The following is a 23048-nucleotide window of genomic DNA, read 5'->3' as shown; positions in this document are numbered from 1 at the left end:
CAAATATTCCACATTTTATTTCAAGATTTTTTTGAAAATAGCAGACCTACAAGCTCACAATCACAATCGATACAATGATTTCAGAGAGAGTTAAGGTGCATAGGACGTAGCGTACGCACACACACATTTCCATTCAGCAACATTTCCCTATAGTCAGTCTAATAGGTAGCCGTGCGTGTTGAGCCGAACGTGTTTCAGCGGGGCTGGGCTCTGATTACACTGCCAGCCTCCGTCACAAGTGCGTGTGCGTCAGCGTCAATGAACTCAGCGTCGAGACCGGGAGAGGCTTGGGGGGGCGGGGGATGAGAGAGAGAGAGAGAGAGAGAGAGAGAGAGAGAGAGAGAGAGAGAGAGAGAGAGAGAGAGAGAGAGAGAGAGAGAGAGAGAGAGAGAGAGAGAGAGAGAGAGAGAGAGAGAGAGAGAGAGAGAGAGAGAGAGAGAGAGAGAGAGAGAGAGAGAGAGAGAGAGAGAGAGGGAGGGAGGGAGCAGTGTTGCCAGGTCTGCTTATTATAAGCGACTTTGGGCTTGTTTTTCTGTCAAGTCAGTTGCTTTTAAAATATTGGTAGTTCAGTGTTGCGTTTCTTGAGGGCTTTTTTCTAAAGTGTTGCCTATTTGGGCTTCCTTTCCTATTTAGTAATTAACATTTAAACCAGTGGTTCTTAAATATTTCCATGTCATGAACCCCCAAATTTGTCCCTAACCCCCGGCCCCATCTGACAATGTTTTGTACCAGCTTTATGTTGTCAGAATGTAAAAATAAATTGTCCCAAATATTCCACATTTTATTTCAAGATTTTTTTGAAAATAGCAGACCTACAAGCTCACAATCACAACGCGTGGCATCCGCGTTGTGAGCTTGTAGATCGGCATGTAGATTTTCAAATAGCCGATGTATACAGTATAGGTTTCTAAAGTGCTCATGTGTTGGTCGCTTCTTCTTGGGTTTGTTTTCCTAGACCTTGTTGCTTGTTTCTCTCGCAGAACCTGGCAACGCTGGAACGGGGTGGTGCCGTCCTCTCCTCCGTGCCAGGAGCGCATCTCATAGCAAAGTAACAACAACACGACCACGGCGGGTGAGACGAACAGAACATCCTTTACTTTTATTGCTCCTTCCCTGGGAAATGAGCGGCTGGCTTTTGAATTATTGAAGCAACACGTAAACGGGCATTCATTATTTACTATAATCAAAACCGAGATAGGCCATAAGCTACTTCTGTAGCGATACCCACCGGAAATACACCTCAACGCCCCAGAGTGCCATTACATTTACAGAGGAGGAAATAGGGACATCGTCAGTGAGAGAGGAAGCGCACTAAAGCGCACTGGAATTAACAAGGGATTCAGCACCTTGGACAGAGGCAGATCGTTTCAGTAGGGTGGACGGAGGCAGAGGTTTTCAGCACCTTGGACAGAGGCAGAGGTTTACAGCACCCTTGGACAGAGGCAGATCGTTTCAGTAGGGTGGACGGAGGCAGAGGTTTATAGCACCTTGGACAGAGGCAGATCGTTTCAGCACCTTGGACAGAGGCAGAGATTTTCAGCACCTTGGACAGAGGCTGAGCACACGGATTAGCTCCATCATGGCTCCTATGGTGGAGGAAGGGGCGCAATTGATCGGTAAGTCTCCCTCCTATCCCCCCCCAAAAAATAGATTAAAGGGATATTTAGCTTTCAACGCATTAGAATGTCCTTCTAATGTCGTGATTTTTCCATTACAATTTCCGTTATTTTTTATATATATTTTGTTTAATGTCTATTTCATTTGAAAGTGAAATATCGCTTTAAATTGGTTCTCAAACTCCCCCCCAACAAAATATGTTGTGCCCGTTTGTGATGTTTCAAAAAAGATTCCAAAATGTTCACATTTTGTTCAAGATGTTTTTTTTGTAAATAACCAATAAGGTAAAGTGGTACCCCCCTCACTTTGAAAGGGGGGTGAATTACCAACTAGTGGGTGTGCTGATGGGTGGGCTGGGTTTGTCTTCCCTTTGTATCCGGTAGTTTGGGACTGACTGGCACTCTCTCTCACCACCCAGCCACCCATTGTGTCCGTCTGCCCAGTGTTGCTGCCACGTAGAACAATAATAAGGCACAATAATCCAGGTTACTGTGTTCATCATAAGTATTTTTTTATATAAAAGGGAATGATGAAATAATGTAACCTATAAGTGTTGTGGATTAAACTGGAAATTAGTCCAGCATTATAAAGCTATTATTTTACCATGATGAGTGCTTTGAGATGGCTCTTCAGGCTCCTCAACGCCATCGAGGAGAGTGTACTGTATATATTGCTACAAAATATTTAAGTTTGTCTATGTCGAGTTTGTGTAGTCTAAGTAAGACATGTAGGTTTTACATGGAGCTTTTACATAATAGACACATAATTATAGCCCAGCTTATCATCACTTCGCCATATTAATGATGCCCCACATTGTGCCAGATGTGCATCTGTCTGTCTGTCTGTCTGTCTGTCTGTCTGTCTGCCTGTCTGTCGGCCTGCTTGCCTGCCTGCGTGTGTGTGTGTGTGTGTGTGTGTGTGTGTGTGTGTGTGTGTGTGTGTGTGTGTGTGTGTGTGTGTGTGTGTGTGCGTGCGTGCGTGCGTGCGTGCGTGCGTGCGTGCGTGCGTGCGTGCGTGCGTGCGTGCGTGCGTGCGTGCGTGCGTGCGTGCGTGCGTGCGTGCGTGCCTGGCTGGCTGGCTGGCACTGGGGTATAGTTTGACTGGGCGTATTCCTCTCCCACGTATCTCATGTGGATCGGCACACTGTCTGAGGCCATCTGATAATAGTGCTTTTCACACAGACAACAGCTTTCCTTCTGACATCATTACAACAGTGGTCACAGTGTTTTTTTAGTTTTTTTTTATTGGTTGTCATCCCAGGACGTGGGATACATCTGTGGGTTTTCTAAGTCTTTTTTTTTCTCCCTTTCCTGAAAATAAACAAGTTTTGGAGATTCTGACTGCGTTATGTAAACAGAGTGGAATATACACTTTTATAATGCACACATATTCAATGCTGCCCAGTATACTGACTTTATCCAATAGTGAAACATATACTGTACACCCTGTATTTTCTCTATATTTGACATTTGTAGACAATATAATCACATGTCAAAATAGGGACGCTAGGTTGACGCTAAGTGCTTAAACCAAAATAAACCACTGACGGATCATTATCAGTGTCATAGCTGTATGTTATCCTTAAGTCAAATGAAAATATAGAATACTGAATTTAATTACATTTTTAGACTTGTGTTGCATCACTCTATTGTTGAGCCAATGGAATAATTAAATTCTTGACATTTAGATTCATATTTAGATTAAGCCATGACTGCATTTGTTTTTTCTCATGATCATCATCAATTATTGCTATAATCCTAACCACATTGTTGCGTTAATGAACACTTCCGTTGAAAACTGGATTCGAGCTACAATATTTTCCAGAACAGCTGCACCTCATGCAATATCAAAATGGAGATTGTTAGACTTAATCCAATGCAATGCCACAAACACCAGCTGTTCCCTGTTGATTTGCCCATGTTTGGAACATCATACCAATTATGACGATGACTTATCCGTATTGAACAGCCTGTGTTTTTATTCCCTCATATTAGTCAGCGCCTCGCGCCTCATTTAAACTTCGTCATAAGTGTCGCTTGTACCACAAATAACAAATTTTCAACAAAAAAGGCACAACACAACGTCACTCGCTGAAAATATGTACTTGTAACAGACTTTTTCTACAATAGGGTATTGATACTTGTACTTTTTTAAGTAAAAAAAAAAAAAGAAGAGTACTTCTTCCATCACTGACAGAGGCAGAGCGTGTTTACAGTGACTCACAGTTGGAGTCCATTTTGTGGAAGTTTTCCTGAGCATGATCTCCTTCCAAAACAACCTTTCTTATAGTTCAATGTTAACCACATGGTGCTATACTGTATACTTCATTCATTGTACGAAGCAGAGATAGTTTATATTTGTTGTTGTTTTTATTGTTTGGAGAAGAAAAAAAGAAGACACATTTGAAATCATTTTTACATCTGAAAGGGTGTTTCACCAGCTAACATGCTACTGGAACAATCTATTAGTCACTAATAATGTTAGTTAATAAATAAGTGTGTATGATTAAATGTAAAAGGATCACCTCTCTCTCTCTCTCTCTCTCTCTCTCTCTCTCTCTCTCTCTCTCTCTCTCTCTCTCTCTCATTTTCTCTCTCATTTTCTCTCTCAGATGTGTTTATATTTAGTAAAAATCATACACAATATGAGTGCCTGGTGGCTCAGACAGTAGTAAATGTACACAGACCACACACACCTTGTGAGTTGCGATGACCCGAGTTTGAATCCGACTCTCGTCATGTTTCTCTGTGACCTTGGTTTACTGACTCTCTACACATACAAGATTTGTGTTGTTGAAATGTTTCAAAAATGTTCCAAAATTACCTATTTTTTTTCAAGATTATCATTTTTCTATTTTTGAAAATAACAGATCTACAATAGCTTGTAGATCGGCTATTTTCAAATTGCCTTAGCTTAGGAGCTTCTTTTTGGCTTGTTTTACGTAAAAGACCTGGTTGCTTATTTCTCTCGCAAAAACACTCAACTCTTGTCACCAGTGGTGTAAAGTAACTAAGTACATTTACTCAAGTGCTGTACTTAAGTACAGTTGTGAGGTATTTTTTTTACTTTACTGGAGTATTTCCTATTTTCATTACTTTTACTTGTTCTCCACATACATCTCAGCGGCAAATATTGTACTTTTACTCCACTACAATGATTTAAAAACTTAGTTACTAGTTACTTTGCAGAAATAAATGATTATATTATAAAACATACATTAACCACTGTAGCCCTATTTTATACATAGGCTATTTGAAAATAGCCGATCTACAAGCTCGCGATGCAACGCGTTGCAAGCTTGTAGATCTGCTATTTTCAAACATTTTAGCACTTAAATTGTTTGTACTTTAAGTATATTGTGAGGCCAATACTTTTGGACTTTTACTGAAGTACATTTTGAATTCCGGACTTTTACTTGTAACAGAGGTATTTGTCTATGTTGCAGTATTGATACTTTTACATAAGTAACACATCCGAGTACTTTTTCCCACCACTGCTTGTCCTCTCCACAGCGGAGGTGCCGGTGGGCGTTGCCATGGTGAGCGTGTTCGGCCTGGTGTTCAGCGTGTCGGCGTTCGCCTGGATCTGCTGCCAGCGCAAGGACACCAACAAGTCCCAGAAGACGCCTCCCTACAAGTTTGTCCACATGCTCAAGGGCGTCGACATCTACCCCGAGAGCCTCAGCAAGAAGAAGTTTGCCGCCGCTCTGGCCGGCGATGGCGCCAAAACCGACGTGAACGGAAACTGCCACACGACCGCCTCGGCTATGAACCCCTCCTCCGGCGTCCCGAAGCTGCTCTCGAGTCCCAGCGATAGCAGGTGACCGTGGAATTCTCTATCACTTAGTTTTAGGCTCTATGCACAGCAGCCATATTGGAAAGAAATATGGCTGTTCACAGGTGTTACCAATGATTTAAATGAAGGCTCTGTTCCATTTAGTGTAGCACTGTGGTTCTCAAACCTTTTAATTTCACACCCCCATAACTCTGAGGGTGTACAAATGGAACCAAATGGACCCTTACGGATCCATTTGGTTCCATTTGTACACCCTCAGAGTTACACACCCGTAAGGTGCCATTCGGAACCCCCTCAAGAAGCCATGAGGGTCCCTGGACAACACTTTGAGACCCACTGGTGTAACAGAGTGTTTCTAGTGAGCCAACATGCACAATACCATCACCCTGACTCTGTTTGACCAGAATGGAACAGAGCCTTCATTACTATCATTGGTAACACCTGTGAAGGAAGTATGGAACCGGCCCAATGTCTTTCCAATATGGCTGCTGTGCATAGAGCCTATTGTTGAGGCAAACGGAATCGGAGACACTGTTATAAGATGGAAGTTTCACACATGCGCTCATGGGAGAAGTACATTAAAGGAGTTGTTCACCCCAAAAAGAATAGTTATTTTCAATCAATTACACACACCATGAAGCCTTGTATTCATGGAGATGTTTGTGGCTGCTCGCTGCCAGAGACTCCGCCTGTCATCAAAGTATTGGCTTAGGAATACGATAAAAACGAAAAAAAAACATCCACAAATTCAAGGCTTCATGGGGTGTGTAATTGATAGAAAATAAGTCATTATTTGGGTGAAGTACTCCTTTAAACATTAAACAACATCAGGGTGGTGGTTCAGTTAGTTCTCGGGGAAAAGCAGGGAGAGAGCCTTAACCGGACCAAGCTGTTCCCTAAGCCAGAGGTTCTCAAATGTTTAAAATTTGAGGACCCTTTTTTTTTTAAATATATATGTTTGAGGCTTTTCTGTCTTTACTGATAGTATACAGTAGAGAGAGTGAGAGGAAACAGGGAGAGAGAAACGGGGAGTGACACGCCAGTGACAAGAGCCAATATGTGGTGTGCGCCTCAACCACTAGGCCAGCAGCGCCCCTTTGAGGATGTATCTGGTTTCCCCCTGCATTATTGCCACAGACCCCCCATAACTCATGAGTGTACGAATGGAACCACAATGGACTGGTAAGGGTCAATTCGTACACTGATGAGGATATATAGGCAATAAAGCACAATGAAGCAGCAGTGTTTGGAGAGTGGAGTTAGGCAGAAATGCCAATTCGACCCAAAAAATACGTAGGCAATTATGCTATGAGGCTAATGATGTGCAAAATGTCATAACAACTTAACACATCGGGTGCCAGAGGTTTATTAAAATATTATACGTTCAGTGCCTGCATTTCTTCCATCTACTTATGTTGATACGTTTCGTGCTGTAGAAGCCACGACGCGGAAGTGCATGTAAACAAGCGTGCGTGCGAGACGGCGGAGGGTCCCGACTAACGCCTGGAACAATAATATTTCTAACGCGATCCTCCATTGCAAAACGCTCGCTTCCACCACGTTAAAAAGAAATGGAGATATTAAGCTTTTAGTCAAGGAGTTAACATTGGAGAGGCCGACCGGACGGATTTTTAACATGGATCCACATCCGGCCTCTCCTTCTCAGAGACTCCTTGGATGATCCCAAAGTTTCGTTAGAGCGCCCCCACGTGGGCCCCACGTATACAAATAAAATTGGGTCAAAAACGGTCCGGACCGTTTTCGGCACTCCTTGTTTGGATTATGAAAAACGGTCCGGACCGTTTTTGGCACTCAATGTGTTAATAACAAGGTATAATTGTATATCAATCTTCCTCACAGGCCGCCCATGCACCTGGACCTGGAGAACCGAGATCTGAACGGCAACTTCACCAGCAAGCCCTCCCAACACCAGCAGAAGGTGCGGAGCTCCCCCGACCTGGAGCTTCCCTCGCCCCTGGCGGGGTTCACGCAGCCCGGGGTGGTGGACCGCCGCGACCTGGCCTCCCCTTCCAGCTCGCTCTCCAGCCAGGCACCCACCCCGGCCGTGGACAAACCACCCCAGGGAGGGGAGAAGGACGGCGGCGGGGGCCTGGGGACTCTCCATTTCTCCCTGGAGTACCAGCCGGAGAGGAAGGCCTTTGTGGTTCACATCAAGGTATGTATGCATGTGTATGCATAGACATATTACAAATTGTCCGCCTGCATATATGTCTCTACATAGATATATCCATATATGTGGACGTATAAGCTGTATATGAGACATATATTCCCTATATATCCACATATATGCACATACATGAACCTGAATATGGCATATATGCAGCATATATTCTGCATATACTTGCCATATATTGGCAAAAAAAATATTAAAATAAATGATTATAAATATATATATATATAATTGGCTGCTACAATTCACTACAATTATTTGAAAACTTCAGTTACTATTTACTTTGCTGATTTAGATTATTATCACAACACATACATTACAGCCCTATATACATTTCGGCCACTTAGCTGATCTACAAGCTCGTAGCTTGTAGATCTGCTATTTTCAAATGATTTTTATACATTTGAAAACTTGAAATGGGATATTCTGCATAATGAGTACTTACTTTAAGTACATTTCGATGCCAATGCGTTTGTACTTTAACTCAAATACAGTTTGAATTCCTGATTTTTACTTGTAACATATTTACAAGTAAGTATTTCTACATTATAGTATTGATACTTTTACTTAAATCAAAATTGTGAGTACTTTTTCCACCACTGCGCACGACATACCGTAAACGCGTTTCATTGGAATTGATTGGTTTCTTTTTATCGATTGGTTTCGTCGTCGATCCATCACAGGAAGCCCACGGCCTGACCCCGATGGACGAGCACTCGCTGACCTCCGACCCCTACATCAAGCTGACACTGCTGCCGGAGAAGAAGCACCGCGTCAAGACCCGCGTCCTCCGCAAGACCCTGGACCCGGCCTTCGACGAGACGTTCAGCTTCTACGGCGTCTCCGTGGCCCGGGTGTCGGAGCTGTCGCTCCACTTCGTGGTGCTGAGCTTCGACAGGTTCTCCCGCGACGAGGTCATCGGGGAGACGCTCGTCCCGCTGGCGGGCGTCGACCTGTCGGAGGGGCGTATCCTGATGAGCCGCGAGATCATCAAGAAGAACATCAGGGTAAGGAGAGCCTAATTCTGTTTGAATTTTTAACCCATTCAATCCGGGGACGCATACTGTGTCATTTTAGATTTTTTTTGCTCTAACCATTAGTTTATACTTTATTTATACTTATTCAAAAATAGCAGATATACAAGCTGAAAATGATTGTATTTAAAGCGAACATTTTTAACTCAAATCTTTACTTCTGGGGATTCTAAAGCCTAACGGTTTCCAAAACAAAACAAAAACAACATTATATCAGTGGTTCTAAAACTTTTTCATGTCAAGGACCACCCACAATGATATGTATTTGGCCGCAGACCCCCATCTCAAAATGTTTTGTTCCAGGGACCCCCAGACGCACAGATATGAGTTGACAAATGTTCGCTTTAAAAATATATATTCAAGATTTGAACGAATTTTCATGATTTAAAAAAAAAGTAGCAGATAAGCTCATGGCGCGGCACAGTGTGTAGATCTGCTATTTTTGAATAGCCAAAGAAGTCTAAAATGACAGAGATGCGTTCCCGGATTGAATGGGTTAATAACAGCGTGAAGGACCACTTCACCAATTTTCAATCTACCTTCATCAAATTGGTCCTCGCTAATGTTCATTATAGATTATATTTATTATATCTAGACATTTACTTTAGTTATATTCATGTCCAGGATTGCTTTCAGAATTGTGCAGTATTAACTGTCCCTAATCGTTGGGTCCGGGGACCACTAGGGATACAAATGAACCCTTTCGGGTCTGTAACTCTAAGAGTGTGCAAATGCACATACAGTGAAGATGGGGTCCTAGAGATGGAAAAAAAATCCTCTGTGGTCTAATAATGCATATCAAACCGGTGGTCCTTGAACTGAAAAAAGGTTGAGTATCAGTGTAAGAGTGGATGTGGGTTATCAGATGGCAGGTGTTTTCCACTGGGAAGTCATGTGATCTGTTGCGTCATCATTATAGATCACTGAGAGCTGATTAGCTGCACCGCTGTGAAACCACATGCAGTGCAGTAAAGAGCTTTTCTTGGTGGCCATTAAGCTTCAATACTTACAGGGTTTTACAAGCTTGTATATAAAAAAGTCTCCATTCACATGATAAAAGATTCATATTTTGTATTTTTTTAATTTATATTATTATTATTGTTTGCCAATTCCTGAAGAGCAGACTTTTTGGAGACAAAGGTAAAATCCCACTAGTTCTACTTAGTTGCCTGCAGGTCTGAAAATAGCAGATCTACAAGCTCACAACGTATATATCAGCATGGCTCGTTGTGAGCTTGAAGATCGGCTTATGTCCGGTGTGGTGGTGGTCATTTACTGTAGGGACAGGCTGATGTCATGTTAGAGGCTGCTTCTGTGACCCTATCTCCGCCCAGGAAATGGAAAGATAATTGGAAGATATCAGGAAATAAATTGAATCATGCTTTTTTTCAATTCCAGTACACTGTTTGCCCCAGAGAACACATGCGATGCTATCAGAGGTTTGAACTGATATGTTGGTGAACAAAACTGTTTCCTTTTTACATTTTAGACTAAAAAGACTCAATGATATTCAATGTTGAGTTCATGAATAGCTAAGTTGTAATAATTATTCCAGAAAGTCACGCACATCCGAGCTGCTAAATGCCTGATGTGAAAGTGACACTTATAACAGTGACAAAAGCAAAAAAAGAAAAGGAAAGAACAAGCATGGTCAGCTACACTGTCGGCGAGTAGCCATTGAAGTGTTACTCAACATGCTCGTTGACGCCATAGAGCATGCGTCCATGTGAGGGAGCAAGGAGCGGGAGAAACATCATTATGAAGGAAAATATTAAGGCTTGTCTTAAAAAGAACAGGGAACTGCCTGATGGCAAGCGTGACTTTTTCCCTCCATTACAAGCAGGTGTTGTGGGGAGTGGGAATGATGAAACATCATTGATTGACGCTTCACTGTTTCATCATTGAAGCACAAAAAGAAAGTTTAAGCCATCTGAACTGTTTTATAGCTTTTGTAGCTATTGTGATGAGTACATTTACTTAAGTACTGTACTTAAGTAAAATGTTGAGGTATTTGTACTTTACTTGAGTATTTCCAATTTCCAGTACTTTCACTTTTACTCCACTACATCTCAGAGGCAAATATTGTACTTTTACTCCACTACAATTATTTGAAAACTTTAGTTACTAGCTACTTTTTACGTGTCGCATTGCGATGCGTTGTGAGCTTGTAGATCGGCTATTTTCAAATATTTTAGTACTTTTACTTTTGTCACTTTCAGTATATTTTGATGCCAATACTTTTGTACTTTTACTCAAGTAAATGTTTTATTCTGGACTTTTACTTGTATCAGAGTATTTCTATATTGCAGTATTGGTACTTTTACTTAAGTAAAACATTTGAGTACTTTTTCCACCACTGATCATTGAAGCGCAAAGTTGAAGTTGAAGCCATCTCAACTTGTTTTATAGCTTTTGTAGTAGGGTTGTCCGATATTGGCTTTTTTACCGATAACCGATATACCGATATTGTCCAACTCTTAATTACCGATACCGATATCAACCGATACCGATATATGCGGGGATTATTGTGATTAGGGTAAGCTCAAATTTCATATCACACACACCATATACAGTAAGAACTCCTGTAACTTATTTATAAAGCAAAAAAAAAAAAAAAAAAAAAAAAAAAAATTTTTTTTTTTTCAAAAACCGATACCGATATTTTCCCGATATCAATTTTTATGCTAATATCGGCCGATAATATCGGGAGGCCGATAATATCGGACATCCCTATTTTGTAGCTATTGTGATGACTGACACAACCACACAGTACCACAGTGTCAAATTCAAATAAAGACAGTTTATTCAGGTGGGATAATGATGAAAGGAGCAAGGGGGAAAGCAGCCTGTGTAAAGGGCCATTCACACTGAGCAGTGAGCATAATAACTAGAGTTCAAATCGACTATAAAAAAATGTAATGGTGAACGATATAGTTATCTTTATAGTTATAGACTAAAATCGGTCTTTGCCATTCACACCCTGAGCACTATATCTTATAGTGCTCAGTGTGAATGGCACATTCCATTTTAAACGTAACTTCTTCCCGGTTGGGGGCAAATCCAAACAATAACAGAATAAAGTAGCATTCAGTCGCTCTCCTATATTGCCTACAGAGGAGACAGGAAAACAGCGTCAGGCCACATAACTAACACAGTTAATGTGCGACAGAGAACCAGTGGAGCGTAATTCACCCGATGAGTGTTCCTCCAGCAATATGAATGAGGCAGAGTGTTGAGCTTACACAGTCAAACACTCTCCAGACTGTCAGTCAGCACGCAGGTGTCATCACATCAAGCTGATTGAAAATGAAAATTGGAGTGACTCCCCTCAACGAGGCGTCCTTAGGTAGCGGCGCTGGCCGAGGCGCTGAACTCTGCTGTCACTATACTGTAGAGACTTTTTGTGATTGATTGAATACTTTGTTTAGAAGTTTGCAGGGGAAAAAGCACATGGAAGTACAGTTCGAAATACAAGGTCAACTAAGAAGGATGAAAAACCCAAAGAGGCCTTTCGGCTTGATTCAATAGGGGTCTCAATTCATAACACAATAAATGACAGACAGATATACACTACTAAGCAGAACATCATATAAACACTTTAAAGGTAAGAAAAAAACTAAAACAATATGTACGGCTAAGTTACTGTCAGAAGTGGAATTCCAACCCACGCCTCCAGGGGAGACTGCGACCTGAACGCAGCGCCTTAGACTGCTCGGCCATCCCGACTCTACAGTGTTCATTTTGACAGCAAATTCTGATTTAGTCTTAGTCTTTTGAATAACACACCATTTAGTTTTAGTCCTATTTTAGTCATCTTAAATTGTTTAGTAGTCGACTAAATATACAAATCTTTGTCTTTTAGTCTTAGTCTTAGTCTTAGTCAACAAAATTAACACTGTGATCGTGACTCCACACTATAAAACTATAAGTGTCGGTCGTCACTTTGTATATTCATATGACTGGCTTCCTTTGGAAATGGCCTGTATCCTGTCGCCTAGTCGCTGCTAAGTGCGAAAAGAGCTTCTACCACATATGCATTAGGGGTGGGACGATATGGGTACCTCACGATACGATATCTGTGGCGAAATTAGGCCCTCGATAACAATAACATCACGATATTTGATATATTGCGATATCACGATACATTGCATGAAATTTCACCAACATTATATCTTGTATTCAATTCATAAACACATAAAATAGCACCAAACAGTTCAAAATCCTCATCACACAAATCGATTCAGAGTCGGAAAAACAACGTATCACAAAAAATATATATATTATATCGATATTTTTCGGCAGTATATCGATTATTTATCGCGGGAGGAAGTATCGCGATAATATCGCGATATCGATATATCGTCCCACCCCTAATATGCATGTACATTTCTCAGCCTATCTTCCATAGACAGAGTATACTGAATCTATGGAATGTCAGCTGATATCTCCCGCGGTATGGATTTGTGGGTTGTCATAGTAGCTACTCTATACGGGGTTCTGCTAAAAGCTCCAGGCTGTGCATGTTCCTTTGTACATTTCCAGGCATGTAATTGAATAGGAGGAATATGAGATGCTATACCTGGAACACGATTATAGATCCGTGTCTTCACAGCGTATACTCTTTGGAGGTGTGCTGAAACAGTCTGAATACTGTCTGGGGAAATGTTTAGCACTCTGTACATCTTCACACAATGGAGGGAGCGGGGGGAATGTGAGACATCGTCGCTGACGAGTATTAACCTTGTATGTCCAAAAATGGTTACTTTTCAGAAGAAAACATACAAAGAAACACTGTACAAGGGGATCCGATGTAGTTATTATTTAGTCACAAGCGCTTATTAATACTTTTCATTGGTTAAATTTTCAGAAAACCCACAAACACACGTTCAACCTGATGTTCCTTATTTAGTCATTATAGACCAAAATCTTCAGTAAGAAAAATACAATAGTGAAAATAGCTGATCCACATGTATTGCAAGTTACATGGAACACATTGTGAGATTTGCACTGCACACGTGCACACTGTCATGCGACAAAGTATAAAATGGGGCATTCGTTTATGAAAAAAATTAAAACGGATGAAATACGAAGATACAAGGTTTCTGCCGGCAGCGAACATTATGTTTAATTGCGTTTCATCTGGTGTGCTCTTCTCCCATAAGAGCAGTGCTGGGAGTGCTGGGCTGGTCTGCTAGGAGATCATGACACCAGGAAATTACATTTCTGAGCAATGGAAGGAGGATTCTGCCTGCTCCCTTTAGAGCTTCAGCCGTTGGGATGGGTTTTTCTTCAATCGATTCTACAAATAATGCCTTCTAAATCAGTAGTTCTCAAACCTGTTTGTGCCAAGGACCCCCAAAATGATATGTATTTGGCCGTGGACCCCCATCTGAAAATATTTTGTGCCGGGATCCCCCAGAAGAAAACGTTTGTGTTAAAAACATTTTTTTAATTATTCAACTTTCAAGATTTTCCAAAAATGTTCATAAATTGCAAATTGCAACACATATTGTGAGCCTATAGATCTGCTACAATGACATGCCCAGAATAGGGAATGGGATGCAAGGGTTCAATGGGTTCAATTGTATTGCGCTGGACTAGGTATTTATTTGTGAGAGAGAGAGAGAGAGAGAGAGAGAGAGAGAGAGAGAGAGAGAGAGAGAGAGAGAGAGAGAGAGAGAGAGAGAGAGAGAGAGAGAGAGAGAGAGAGAGAGAGAGAGAGAGAGAAACACATTCGTTCGGCCGGTTACAGACAGGGGCGGTGGCTCTCTTTGTACGTGGCGTGGGTTTTAGTCTAACTGGTGTGTGTGTTCGTATTCAGGACACATGCACAGATCAATAAAGTATATTGATGACCGCACGGCCCACTTTCCTCTGTATCAGGCTACCAAGAGGCCCATTAAAACAAATCACTGGGACAGAAGATAGTCTTCTGTGTGTGTGTGTGTGTGTGTGTGTGTGTGTGTGTGTGTGTGTGTGTGTGTGTGTGTGTGTGTGTGTCTGTGTGTGTGTGTGTGTGTGTGTGTGTGTGTGTGTGTGTGTGTGTGTGTGTGTGTGTGTGTGTGTGTGTGTGTGTGTGTGTGTGTGTGTGTGCACGCCTGCGTGCGTGCGTGCGTGCGTGTGTGTGGCCATGCATGCCAGTGTGTAATCAGTAGGGGAAATTGGTTTCTTGTGGAACCACATAAAAGCCAAGGGAATTGAGTTGTATCCTTGTGTTCTAGTCTTGAAAGTCGCTCCTGCTGCCAACATCTCCGGTGATGTTTCTGTTATGATTTCATACAGTACAGTAAATGCCCAAAGTTATTGCCACTATAGTGTTTTGCTCGCAGAAAGCGCCGCACTGTCTTTGATGTGGTACAGCAGAGTTTCTGTGATCCTACCTATAACCCATTTTAATCCCCCTAGCAGGAGGCTCTGCCGAATGTCAGGAACACCTCGTCTCAAGCTAGATATCTTAGAACACTCTGCCGATGGTGGCACGCAGGTTGCAGCGGCTTTGGTGTCTCCAAGGACAGTATTGATTTGTAATTAGTCATTAGGTATGTTTTGGTTGATCTTTGGTTGATAAAAACGTATGTGTCTCACGTGTTGCCCTGTTAATACATTTTAATTTCATTGAATGAACCTAGAGTCCCTAGTTTGGGGCGAACAGTCAGATCTCCAAGCTCACAATGCGTCACAACTACGTGGCATGTTGTGAGCTTGCAAATAAACTATTTTGATGTAAGGGATTTCATGTAGAGGGTAAAAAAAGAGAGGACCTACTATAGACCCTAGGGAAACACCCGGTTCAAAATATATAGGTTTTTAAGTTTAAAACTACTGTCTGGATTTCCATGGAACTCGCTGTGTGCCTTCATTCTCCCTGGAGGATGAATCCTAACCAGTTGAGTGATCCTATTAGCTTTTTTCATAGGTGTAAGTAAAGCGTAGACGTACTTGAAAAAGACCGCAAGGCCAAAGCGTCGTACTGCTGCTGAGAATTAAAAACAGAGCATTTAAAAGTGAGTTGTTTTTCGTAAGTAAGAGTAGAACAGCCTTGAGGGACTGGACTTACATAGTCTTTGTTGATCAAGAGTTATGTATTTGGTGGCATGTATCTAAAAAGAGGGCATCTGATCTGATTTCAGTTCTGATAGTCTCTCTCCATTGACAATGAAATGGATACTGCAGGCAAGGTATTGACGTACAAATTTAAATGATTATTTTCCGCTCGCTTTCGACCCGCTCTCATCTCTAATAGAGCCCTTTCTCCAACATCCGCTGTGTAAATATCAACTCGTTAGCATAATCCCTTGTGCAAGTCCTTAGAGAAAAGAGATGTGACTCACATACGCTCCTCTCACAAAGACGCACGCGCGCTCGCGCTCGCGCGTACTATTCTTGGTATTCTTCACCATTCTTGCTGACAGACGAGGGAAAGAATAGAGGCACAGCTGGTGAAATCCACTTCTCTGGCCTCAGGGCAGCCGGCAGGTATTCATACTGTGTGAAAACAGAGTTGACACATGTTCATGTCATACTGCAACGTGATGAAAGGGCTCTCAGTCACATCCTGCATTATTAACACATGGATCCTTGCATCCCAATAGGCTCTCTGCATGACTGTGTAGTGGCCGCCCTTTTTAGTAGACCGGAAGCAGGTTGGAATCAATGGATTTCAAATGGAGGAGTGAACATCTATACATTTTCAACGCTTCTTTAGTCCCATGGTCACTGAACTAAGCAACACACTCTCACAGGATCTAGCACCAGAAACATATAATAGGACTTTCACAAGATTTGCCGCCAGACGCCGGTACCTATTTGTAGGATGTGTGTAGGCTACCATTTCGCCCTCTAGAGGCTCCGAATGGGATGGTGTATCTTCATAAATTAATCCATCTTTGATTTGACTGGCTCAGCCTCAGCTTTGAACCGTAAAACACATTATGAAGGTGTTGTGTGTTTCCTGTTCAAATCTGCTGCTCAGCCAATCAAATGAAGCTATGAGAAACTGACTCCGGATACAGGAAATGTGAATGCCACCTTCTGGAACAATAAGGAACTGCAGTCATGACCACTGAGCCTATATACATGGGCATGTTATGACATACTTATTGTCTCCGCCAGGCCGAAGGCATGGCGAGAGAGTATGTTTTACCCTCCGTCCGTCCGTCCGTCCGTGTGTGTGTGTCCATCTTGTCTGTCCTGTTATAGCGCCACCAGGAGGCCGATTTGTGCAAAACACTTTTTTTTTTACATTACTCCTACAGATTTTATCCAAACGTCATGCAAATCGGTACACAGTATCTCTATAGTCATGTGATCAACACAGATCTGTCCGATGTCCCATATTCCATCCTCAAACTATGCACGCAGCTTGCGATTTCCGTGAAATTTCACACGCACATTCCCATTGGGCCGAGGAAGAAATGCCACCCTTTTCACATTGGCCTGTTATAGCGCCACCAGCAGGTCTAATTTAGCAAAACACATTTTTGGAACACAATGCCTCAATTCATGAATGCAGTGTCTGATTGCCGTGAAAGACCTAAGAATAAATGGCACCCTTTTCACATTGGCCTATTATAGCGCCACCAGGAGGCCAGAATAACGTACCTGACCTGGCGGAGACCTGTGCTCCGAGGAGCACTTTTTCTAGTTTCACCTAAAGACACTCTATTATAGGGAGACTTGTGTTTTATTGTGTGTTCACCCGGCATGCAAGCCAGCGGATTCTAAAATGAACGACACACGTCTTCCTCTCTTTCCTCTCACCTCTTTTCTCACCCCCGCTGCCTCCATCTCCTGCCTGTTCTCACCTCTTTCTCTCCATTCTCCTTCCATTTAACCCCTCCTCATTCCCCCCCGTCTTCCCACTTATCTCTCTTACTGGGACCATACCGCAATTATTACACGAGCGCCCTGCTTGATCGCAATTATTTGAGATGATCACCATCATTTTTGCGTAATCTTCATGATCGTTTCCACGTTGAAATTGTTTCATATATTTTCAAACAAATTGTCAAAAGTAGCGGAAATAGCAGATCTACAATGTCACAATGCGTTGTGATTGTGAACACAGTGCTTTGTATATCTAACTTATTTTTCATAATCTTCCGAGTGCATGTTTTGTTTTCGAAGTATAAAACGTAAACGTTTTTTTTTTTCGTTCCGAGTTCCGAGTTCGATGTAAAAATCATGATCGTGACCAGCCCTAGCTCTTATTATCAATGGTGTAAAGTAACTAAGTACATTTACTCAAATACTGTACTTCAGTACACTTTTGAGGATTTTTTACTTTACTTGAGTATTTCCCATTTTCAATACTTTTACTTCTACTCCACTACATCTCAGAGGCAAATATTGTACTTTTACTCCACTACAATTATTTGACAGCTTTAGTTACTTTGCAGATTTAGATTATTATCTCAAAACATACATTAACCACTTCAGCCCTATATATATTTAGGCCATTTGAAAATAGCCGATCTGAGCTTGTAGATCTGCTATTTTCAAAGTTAATTTCGACACTTCAGCTCAGGAATAACCAATACCATTTATTAACTGTTTACCATATTGCATATATAACCATTTACAGCAATATTAACCATTGACTGCAATGTTATTGCATTCACATTTGGCGGTGCGACTCTGCTCATGTGATATTACAGATTACCTGCGCAAGCATGACAGCATATCTGAAATCACAAACCCCAGAGCAGAGCATAAAATACAGTTTTACATAACATTGAACCTTCAATGCATAATTAAACTACCACACAATACAATCCATAGAACCACAGTACAATACACAGAATCACAGAACCACAGTACAAACACCGAATCAACCTATAACAAATATGAACTAAATGCCACAGGGAGGAGGCCGGGGAGGTGGAGGGAAATTTGAAAACAAACAGCTGTACAACCAGCTTAGACGGCGAAGCACGTAGACTGAACAGAGAACAGAGGGTGAACCGCTGAGGGGAATTTGCTTGTAGCGAATGAGTGAGTTTAGCGTGAGTGAGTTTGCTTGTAGCGAATGAGAACGGCGTGAGGATGAACGTGCTGACTTGTGGGAGTACGAATTAATTAGCTCGTTAGCGAATGAATGGGGGGGGTCCGGGGAGTGTGAATGTATTTTTCTAAACATGTTGAACTTGTGAAATGGGACATTATGCACCACGAGTACTTATACTTTAGTTCTTTAAGTACATTTTGACGCCAATGCTTTTGTACTTTTACTCAAGTAAATTTGGATTACCGGACTTTTACCTGTAAACAGAGTATTTCTACACTGCAGTATTGATACCTTTACTTAAGTAAAAAAATAACTGTACTTCTTCTACCACTGCTTACTATGTCCGCTCCGTCCATCTCTCCACAGAAGCCTACAGGTCGTGGAGAGCTGCTGCTATCTCTGTGCTACCAGTCCACCACCAACACCCTGACTGTGGTGGTCCTCAAAGCTCGTCACCTTCCTAAGACCGACAACAATGGACCCACAGGTACAACAAACATAACGCTGTATTATTTTGGGGGGTCGTGGCCTAAAAAGGTTGAGAAACACTGCGATAAGCCACCACAAGAAAAGTGTCTGCGTACAGAATCCCTGTCCAGGGCATAACTTTTTTTTTTCTATAATTTTTATCCACGATTTTGTAACCCATATTTTTTCACCCAGTGCCAATTGCCTATGTAATCCTGGGCTCTACTCTCCCTCTGCCAGCCTAGGGAGAGCCCAAGCTGAAGCTCATGCCTCCTTCAATGCATGAGGAGCAAGCAGGCCACTTCTTATCACCCGACAGGGGGGAGGTTCCCTGGTTAGACGTAGCGCTTGGAAGGAACACGTTATTCCAACCAGTTCCTTTCCCCTCCATCAGGCGCCCTGGCTGACCAGGGGGAGGCAGTATAGTGACCAGGATTACTGCATGTTTTTGTGAGGGTATTAACTACCCTAGGAGACACGGGGAGAACATGCAAACTCCACACAGAGTAGGCCCTTTCACCAACCCCACCTAGGGTATGGGCACTGATGATGCGGAGGAGAGAACACGGGTCTGGGGCGTAACTCATAACTCATAACTCATAACGCATAACTCGGGGAGCGATAGACCAAATGGTCCCAGATTTAGGGTGTGAGCTTCAGATGAGCCCTTGATGGAACTTGCCAAGCGGTAATAGGCTCTATGCACAGCAGCCATATTGGGAATGAATTGGACCTCTTCCTTACTTACTTCACAGGTGTTACCAATAATACTATATTAAGGCTCCGTTCCATTTAGTGTAGCACAGTGGTTGTCTTTATTTTCAAGGACCCCCATATCTCTGATAGTGTACAAATGGAACCCATTGGACCTTTACGGGTCCATTTGGTTCCATTTGTACACTCTCAGAGTTACACACCCACCTTAAGGGGCCATTTGGGAACCAAAATGGAGTATCTCCAGTGAAATGAAAAAAGACCATTACTGCATCAAAAGTAATACTACAAACTATTCAAAAAGTGGTCAAACATTGATCAAATAATATAAGAAATTGGACAAAATTGTGAATATATATTTTCTCAGTCAAACTAAAATGTAATGTCTCAACTCCTACAATTCCAAGTGCTTGTCAGGCAGGCTGGGGGGTCCCCAGTTCAAATATGATTATTTTGGGGGGTCCCCATTTCAAATATGATTATTTTCTGACAAGCACTTGGAATTGTAGGAGTTGAGGCAATACATTTTTTATGACTCGGTTCCACAGATAAATATTGTGGGAAAAAATGCTAATGTTTGACCAGTTTTTATAGTTTGTTGATTACTTTTGACGCAGTAATGGTATTTTTCTTTTCTTTTCTTTGTTTAAAAAAATGCTTTTGGAAGTGTGCTCAATAGATGCCCCTCAACATAACGATTCCCGTGTCTTGGATGTTGCGTTCAGGATATGGGGTAAAGAATATAAAAAAGCTGTATGATAAATGTTCATCACATGACAGCTTAGATAATGTGTATCGATTTAGGCAAAAACTATAGTAGTAGCAGGCTATAGTATAGCAAAAAGTATGTAAACATTTGCCGGTCCAGTGGTTTGCGAGATTAGCTCCAGATACACACACACACACACACACACACACACACACACACACACACACACACACACACACACACACACACACACACACACACACACACACACACACACACAGGGGCGAAAACATAATCTCCGTCCCGTCAGCCGGGGCAGAGATAATAGTAATAATAATAATACAACAACAAATACATGAGGCCAAATTTGCTCTTCCGGTATATAGTCTCGCCCGCTACTTACGATACTCCGCTAGCGGTCATGATGACATGACCACTGCACTGAAACAATCTGATTTGGATGTGATAGAGAGCACTTTAGGAGCCCACACACACACACACACACACACACACACACACACACACACACACACACACACACACACACACACACACACACACACACACACACACACACACACACACACACACACACACACACACACACACACAGTGATTACACACCAGCCTCTCCATCCGCGTCATCACTGCCATCCTTCATTTCCTGCCTATTGATCAGGGTATTGATCTGCTCTAGGATTAATATGCCACTCACATGGCTGCAGGTCTGGGCACTTATGGGTGATTTAAACTTGGTTGAACGCCGGTGTCATGCACCGAAAAGAGCAGATCTACAAGCTCATTCTTTCCTCATTTCTTCTCTTCTCTTCTCTTCTCTTCTCTTCTCTTCTCTTCTCTTCTCTTCTCTTCTCTTCTCTTCTCTTCTCTTCTCTTCTCTTCTCGCGACGCGTTGTGAGCTTGTAGATCTGCTTTTTTCAAAAGATTTTCATTCATTTAGAAAACTTGAAATGGGACATTTTGCATATCGAGCACTTTCACTTTTGGTACTTTAAGTACATTTTGATGCCGGTACTTTTGTACTTTTACTCACTTGAAGTCTTGATCCTTTTCACTCGTAACAGAGTAATGTCTACAGTAGCCTACATTGTGGTATTGATATTTTGTGTCAAACTTAATTGAGTCCTTCCTCCATCCCTTCCCTCTCCTCTCCTCCTCCAGACCCGTACGTCAAGGTCAACCTGTACCAGGGGAAGAAGCGCGTGTGCAAGAAGAAGACCCACGTGAAGAAGTGCGCGCCCAACCCCGTGTTCAACGAGCTGTTCGTCTTCGACCTGCCGTGCGACAGCGAGGGCCTGCGCGACACCAGCGTGGAGCTACTCCTGATGGACTCGGGCTCCGCCGGCGCCGCCGGCGCCGCCCCCGCCCGCAGCCCCGCCCCCGTCCTGGGACGCCTGGTGATGGGCACGTCCGCGGCCGGCACGCCCGGCGAACACTGGCGGGAGATCTGCGACCATCCGCGCCGGCAGATCGCCAAGTGGCACGCCATGTCGGAGGATTAGTAGGGACGGTGGTTCTCGAAAACGTTTGAGTCGTTGTCAAGGACCCACCCCCCACCAAAAATGTATATGTATTTGGTCGCGGACCCCCCCCCCCATCTGAAAAGAGTTTGTGCATGGGACCCCCCCCCCCCCCCGTAAGAAAAGATTTATGTTGTTAAAATTGTCAAAATGATTCCAATAGTTTTTTTTTTTAAAGATTTCTCAAAATGTTTTGAATATAGTGGATCTACAAGCTCACAACATGTCACAACGCGTTGTGCACTTGTGAGATCCGCTATTTTGGAAATAGCCGAAGTATACGGTTAAATATGGTGAAGGTAGTGAAATTCTTCCTCATTTTTAATGGGGACCTTCTGAAACCCCCTCAACGATCCCTGGGGGGTCCCCGGACCCCACTTTGAGAACCACTGGATTAGGAAACGGGGGGAGCCGGAATCCGATGTGTCCGTGTAGTCCGATCTGGGCCATTCGCAGTGGGGTGCGGAGACACGAGGAATGGGCGGGATTTAGCGGCTGTCGAGCCATGCAGCGCTCATTGGACTTTCAGTGACGGTGGGTGGGTGGGTGGGCGGAGCTTGGGAAGACTGGGGAGGACTTTGTTGTAAGTTCTTAGGGGGTGGGGCTTAGGTGCGTGTCATTTCAATTGATGTCATCCTTCAATCAGCCAATCAATGTTTGAAGTTATAGGCTCTATGCACAGCAGCCATATTGGAAAGATATTGGGCCTCTTCTTACTTCCTTCACAGGTGTTACCAATGATACTAATGAAGGCTCTGTTCCGTTCTGGTCAGGGTGCTGATTAATGTGCATGCTGGCTCACTAGAAACACTAGTTCCCAAATGGCCCCTTATGGTGGGTGATGTGTAACTCTGAGAGTGTACAAATGGAACCAAATGGCCCAGCAAGGGTCCATTTGGTTCCATTTGTAAATGGAACGGAGCCTTAATTAGTGTTAGTGAGGGTTTGTTAAAGGACTGTATAAAGGGGGGCTGGT

At 42.7% G+C, this 23048-nt stretch overlaps 1 protein-coding gene across 1 annotated transcript; it reads left to right on the top strand.

Moving 5' to 3' along the window:
* Positions 1–1535: 1535 nt before the first annotated feature.
* Positions 1536–22054, top strand: syt4 (synaptotagmin IV; the record flags this gene model as incomplete). Its single annotated transcript, XM_084042653.1, has 6 exons — positions 1536–1616; positions 5130–5436; positions 7273–7588; positions 8287–8610; positions 19010–19130; positions 21714–22054. Exons 1-6 carry the CDS (start codon positions 1580–1582, stop codon positions 22052–22054), a joined length of 1446 nt encoding a protein of 481 aa, XP_083898779.1. The 5' UTR covers positions 1536–1579.
* Between the last annotated feature and the right edge of the window lie 994 nt (positions 22055–23048).

Source organism: Gymnoscopelus microlampas (assembly GCF_963454915.1).
Source record: "Gymnoscopelus microlampas genome assembly, chromosome: 19".
Classification (NCBI taxonomy): Eukaryota; Metazoa; Chordata; class Actinopteri; order Myctophiformes; family Myctophidae; genus Gymnoscopelus; species Gymnoscopelus microlampas.
The sequence above is the reverse complement of the archived record's forward strand: the minus strand, read 5'-3'. Positions and strand labels throughout refer to the sequence as shown.